At 28.9% G+C, this 6,104-nt stretch overlaps 1 protein-coding gene across 8 annotated transcripts in view; it reads right to left on the bottom strand.

Annotated features, from left to right (window-relative positions):
- Positions 1 to 4,899: 4,899 nt before the first annotated feature.
- Positions 4,900 to 6,104, bottom strand: part of LOC127065277 (probable multidrug resistance-associated protein lethal(2)03659) — a 42,528-nt gene continuing 41,323 nt past the window's right edge. For 7 of the 8 annotated variants that reach the window (XM_050997380.1, XM_050997379.1, XM_050997377.1 and 4 more), the window contains one exon: positions 4,900 to 6,038. In XM_050997380.1, coding sequence (XP_050853337.1) covers positions 5,850 to 6,038 — 189 coding nt within the window. In that variant the 3' untranslated portion in view covers positions 4,900 to 5,849. The remainder of the gene's footprint in view (positions 6,039 to 6,104) is intronic. The other variant, XM_050997384.1, reaches the window with a different exon arrangement.

Genomic DNA, 6,104 nt, shown 5'->3' with positions numbered 1-6,104 from the left:
GCTTAAGGAAAAAGTGCCTGCAAATGTCGTATATCAAAGAGAGCAAATTTCACATCTTTCCACTCAGCATGCACTACTTAGCAAATCAATAGATAAGAGACTGATATTGAGCTGCAATAGATCGATATATAATAAAAATAAAAAATTGATCTTTACCATCTCCACTTCATTCTGTAAATTCATTTGAAGATATTTTTAACAAATTTTCGCCTATATTTTAGGAAAAATTCAATATAAATTTAAAAATCGCGCTTCAAACTATCTTCACAAGAGAACAAAATCTTCATATGTACTCCAGGGATATGTGGATAAGGAATTGAACTCTAATGAAACGAAAAATATCATATCTCCAGTTCTCATCAGTAATTGAAGTTCACTGCTAATAGTGCTCCCAAAAGCAGATGAGAGTATTCGATTATACATCAACTATAAGTTTAGTGTAAATGAAAGATTTTTTCAGGCAAATTATCCAATCTATCGCATTAATAATGTCCTTAACAATCTTTATAACACGCATAAATTTAACTTTTTTAAGGCTTATCTACATGATAAAAGTAACATTATCTAAACGATCTCCACATATCGTAGCACTTATTGTATCAATTTTAAAATCAAGACACATCTACCCAAATTCCATTCGTTTCACTTTCATATTTTCAAGAAACTTCCAATAACAGAATAATATTTTAATGACATAATCATACATGATTCAATGATAAAAGAATACATTAAAAACTTACAAGCTTTCCTGTAATTGTATAAAATTCAATCTTTATCTCAATAAATAAAAAAACATTCTTCAAAGATCGAATCGAGTATTTAAGTCAAATAGCACAATTCGACAACATTAGAAGATTTTTAGACTGTCACATATTATTCTTGATTTGTTCCATATTTTTCAACGATCTTTTATCGTCTTTGATATTTATTACAAAAAAAGTAATGATGATGCTGAATAGCAACATGTGAAATAGTTTTTCCAAAGTCGAAGGCTAAACTTTGGAGCAACTGCATTCTTATATTGTTCAATTTAAGAACGCAGTTTATCTCTCATCATTACAAGTGGATATAGCTGCTGTGGTACCAAAGAAATTGAGAGGCTAATCATCTATGCTTCGCTCTGAACAAACTTATATCCAGTTTAATCGAGAAATGCTACTTATCATTATTCGTAAGATCAAAATGAAAACTAAAAAAGATCCAGATTTCGACAAAATTGTTCAAACTCTGAGTAACCCATCTGAAGATTCAGAATATACATTGATTAACGGCATACTTTTTTAGAAAGATAAGATTGTAATCTCTAAGCATGTTTAAGATACAGAATACTTGAAAATTGCATAAAATATATTTAGGAATTATTCAGATTGAACAGCTTGCTCTCCATTATGTATAATAAATTGGCTCGTCATTGATTAGGACATTGAATGATTGATCATTGAATGATGTAAAAGCTGTACACTAAGAAAATCAAATCTTCTCAAAGCTCCTATTCATCTGTAGAACCTGCCCATAAGTAATTGGAAAGGGTTCAGATCAATTAAAAGACTGTTTAAAGATTGTTACTTCCTGATATGATAGACACAAAATCAAAGTAAATTGAAATAAAAATCATGAAAAATATACCAGCTAATTCCATGACAATTACACAGTTGGAATATATTTTTGCAACACATAGTTATTAACATTCATTATCTCAGATAATGTATTCTCCAGAGTGAATTTCATACATATTCTCAATCAATGATCTGGCGTCTCAACATCTGGCGACAAATGGATTCGCAGAAAGAAGCATAGGTTGAAGCCTGCTGCGGATAACTATACAACAATTCTGTAAGTATCCTGAATATTTCCAGAATATTTTATTTCAAATCAGCAAAAAGATCAGAGAAGAAACACGGAAAACAAATTGTTGAATGCAGAAGGAAAGATGAAGAGCATGAAAAAAATGGCATCTTCGAAAAGCAAACTCGTCGGGAGATGAAAACGGGAACATGGCATACATTGGAAGAAAAGGCAACTTCGTAACTACGTATTTACTAGACTGCGACCATAAACGCAGTCTAGTCTAGGATTTCTACATAAACGCAAGAGTAAAAGCAGATATCTGCTACCAGTGAGTATCATTAACGCAGCTAATCCAACAAACGAAATAACGAATTGACAGACATAGATGGAGGAAGGGGTGGCCAACATCAAGAAAGCACTGGAAATCCTCACGAAATGGGAAATTCTATGAAAAGAAGAGAACTGGAAAGATTTGAGAAGAAGACCAGACCACGCTGCACAAAAAAGAAACTCAGAGAGAAACAAAAAAAAATTGGTCCATACAAACATCTCATGATGGATCAATGAATGCAGATAGAAGAAAAAATACGTAAGGAATTATTCTATCTACTTAAGAAAAGATTATTCTAAAAAAAAATGACATAAGATAGCGAAGAAAGAATACCAGCAATTTTGTAATAGAAAGGAGGGAAGAAAGGTGGCAGAAATAAAGGAATTGAAGAAAATAAAAACAGAAGTCAAAGCATGAAAATATATTACTAAAGAAAGAAGGAAAGAAAGAGGAATGAGCAACAAGGAAAACAAACAAAAAGCAAAACAAACAAGGAACGAGCTCATTTTATTAATTTCCTATAAGAGTTAAAGAGGAAACCAAGAACTTTTTCCCTGTCGAAACAGGTAGTCCCAGTATCAGGAGAAACCGAAAATCTAAGCGAAAAAGAGATCAAAACACAAATTTGTTGAAAGTCACAAATTTGAATGGAATTAAGAATGAAGCTAGAATGTACTAGGGAGAGTATACTATGGAGCAACGTACAGATTAACGGAAATAATCAAGAAGATATAGAAGAGTAGGAATCTCCCCTCACATTGGAGATTAAGAATAATAGCCTCTATATATAAGAAAGATAACAGAGAAACTTTTTGTTTAGAATGTGTAAACTCTACGCAACGATCCTGAACAATTGACTATGCAAGGAAATAAAATTGGAAATCCTTTTAGAAACCCAAATTATATTCAGAGTAGGGAGAAGCGATATAAACCATGTCTACATCCTGAACTATATTGTCAGAAAAAGTTAAAAAAGAAAAGAGGGAAAGTATTCTCCTTTTTCACGGACCTTAAAGTCACACTCAATACAATTAATAGAAATAAACCATAAAAAATAAAGAAAAAAAGAAATATACAGAAAAATGAAAAGATGTGCAACCTTATTTTAGCGAGAGAGTGGCATATGTAACAGTTTTGGTGAGTAATAGGGTTAAGAAGAAAGTACCGTTGAGCCCAATGCTGTGCGCCATATATATCTGTGATCTAGAAGAAATTGAGGTAAAGATTTGTAAGAAGCCTGATCATGGGAAAAAAATTTTAGTCTCTAATGTACATTAATACTGTTTTCAAAGGATCCAGAATAGTTGAAAAAGATATTGACAAAATTTGAAAGATACGTAGAGAAGAACATACGACAAATCGAATTTCTGTATTAAGCGATACTTAGTTAAAACATAGAGAAAGGTAATGCATTGTTGAACTTATTAAGTGGATATCTAAAAAAAAAAAACAAAATTAACGAGGTAATGACTTAAAAGCTTTATTTTAATTCTACAATATTAAAAACAATCCATGGAGATCTAAAAATAATAATAATGAATATAAACTCTTGCTGTGTATATATGTACATGTACATATGCTTGTATGAATTAAAAACACAAACTGTCTAATTGTATTATACAATTAAATATATACAATAATATATATTGTATATAACACCCATCATCTCTTTACACCAAAGGTACTTAAGGTGATGAATAAAAGAAAAGATTGGAAAAGGAAGAAAACCATTACCAAGAAGAGGCCAACATATTCTAGCTTTTGTTTTTGAGAGATGTTTAGTTGGGAAACGAAACAATATAAGAAATTTGACAATGTTGTCGCTGAGATATCCTAATGTTGTAAGGATATCCTGATATTTGGAATGAGAAAAAATAGAGAGAAGCTCGCTTGTTAGGACGACAATTTCAAAGAGGTAAATGTTTTGTGAGTAAGGCTAAGAATGTTCTGAATATGTTCAGATGAAATAAGCTCTTTCCAGACACCCAGAATTTGTTTACAAATTATAACAAATGATTGTCTTTGACAGGAGCTCAATTGAGGAAGACTTGTCGCATGAATAATGTGAACTAAATAAATTACCGATAGGCTAAATTATATATATAATTATTAAATTTTAATAAATATTTGTTAATATTTTTTTCGCAAATGACATATAAGATCTCTTCAATGAACGTGTTTTTTTTTCAAATAATGAAAATTCATAATAGGTGTATGTAACAAATAAATATTATATGTAATATGAAAGTTGATAAAAATAGCAATTATTAAACAAATTATGGTATAAACTAAACATTGACATAAACTTTTTAAAATATTAACAAATTACCGATAAAATAATGACTCGAAAGTCATCGCATAGGTAAAAATCGTCACATAAGCCGAACGAAAAAATCGAACGCTACGAAAAAGGCTGGCTGATTTAATAAAGAAGAACATAAAAATCAATTAAATCTTGTTTCAACAACTAATCGTTTATTATATGGCTCTGGAATCGATTTCATTGTAACTATAAAAAAAATAATTACTTATAAATGCAACACCAAACTTCAAACGTATTTTTGTTGAAACAATAATTTGCAAAACTTCAGTAACCAAAATATTTCAAAAATCACTATATCGATTCATTTGAAATTTTGAGAACATTATCTGCGTATTAAATTAGTGTTCCTGTGAAACGTTTTTTTTTCTTTTTTTACTTTTTTTTTAAAAAGGTACAATTTTTCTTGAAAATAGTAACGTAAGTCTCCCATTTATATAGAAAAAAAATTTCAAGAATCTATTATATAATTTCAAAAATATTAAAATTTACATTTTAACATTCAGTGTTTTATTAAAAAAAAGTTTAATCATATAAATAATACAGATTTGTTAAAGAAAAATAGGTGTTTCTCTTTACTGTTTGAAAGTTACATACATCCTTAATAGCAAAATTTTACCATACCTTAGGTCAGAGATTTCCAAAATGAGAATCGCTTTAAATATTAAAATCTGAAGTGGTTTACACGTTCATTAGAAATGTTAATTTAAAGATAAGATAAAAATAACCATTCTCGAAAATAGATCTCAGCCCATAAAAGTTTGGGATATCCTATCTTAGGAAATATAGTTATTCACAGTCCATTATAATATTACAAAAGTGCGGAGTAATGCCTACATTCAGATATAAAATTCAGTATTTATATAAAAAAAATTTATGAAAAAGTAGTTATTATTTTATAATATTGTAACACTAAAAAATAAACAGATTGAATATATTATACAAAGTATCTCCATAACACTACAAAAAAGATGAGTAGTATATTTTATTTATCTTTTAAGTAATATTGACTTTTTCTAATATTAAATATACGTGGCAAGAAATATGAGACACGAAACATTTTATGCATATGTACATATATATGTATAACATATTGTTCCGAATGTTAGAAATGTTCAGAGAATGCTCAAAGTAAATAGGATATTTTCAGACGTGTAAGATTTGTTTACAAATTATTACAAGCTATTATTTTCAGTGGAAGTCTGATTGGAAAAAACATTATCGAGAAGTCAAGTTGCATATCATTGTTAATAGTTTTAATAAAATTCTATTAACGTTTCTTCGCGAATATAGCAAATTATATATAAAAAATATGAAAGTAATTTATTATAAAATAATAGAGTACGAAAAATAAAATTTACACAATTATTCCTACTTATTTTTATTGTCATTGTGACGACCGATTATCATTCACAGAATAATTCTAGAAAAAATACAAAAATTAGATAAGGTATAGGAACATTTTTCAAATGAAATAAAGACCATTCTTACTTTTTTTGCGATCTCCATGAGTGTTGTTGCCATTGTAGAACCAGTTTGTTGTACCATATGATAAAAGTAACTATTATTTTGTAACAAAACGTAAGGATGGTCAAATTCCTAAACAAAAAATATTTAAAAGAAAAAGTAACAAAACGAGGGTTACATTTCATATTAAAACGTAAT

Source organism: Vespula vulgaris, chromosome 7 (assembly GCF_905475345.1).
Source record: "Vespula vulgaris chromosome 7, iyVesVulg1.1, whole genome shotgun sequence".
Taxonomy (NCBI): Eukaryota; Metazoa; Arthropoda; class Insecta; order Hymenoptera; family Vespidae; genus Vespula; species Vespula vulgaris.
Note: the sequence above shows the minus strand (reverse complement) of the source record. Positions and strands in the feature narration are given on the sequence as shown.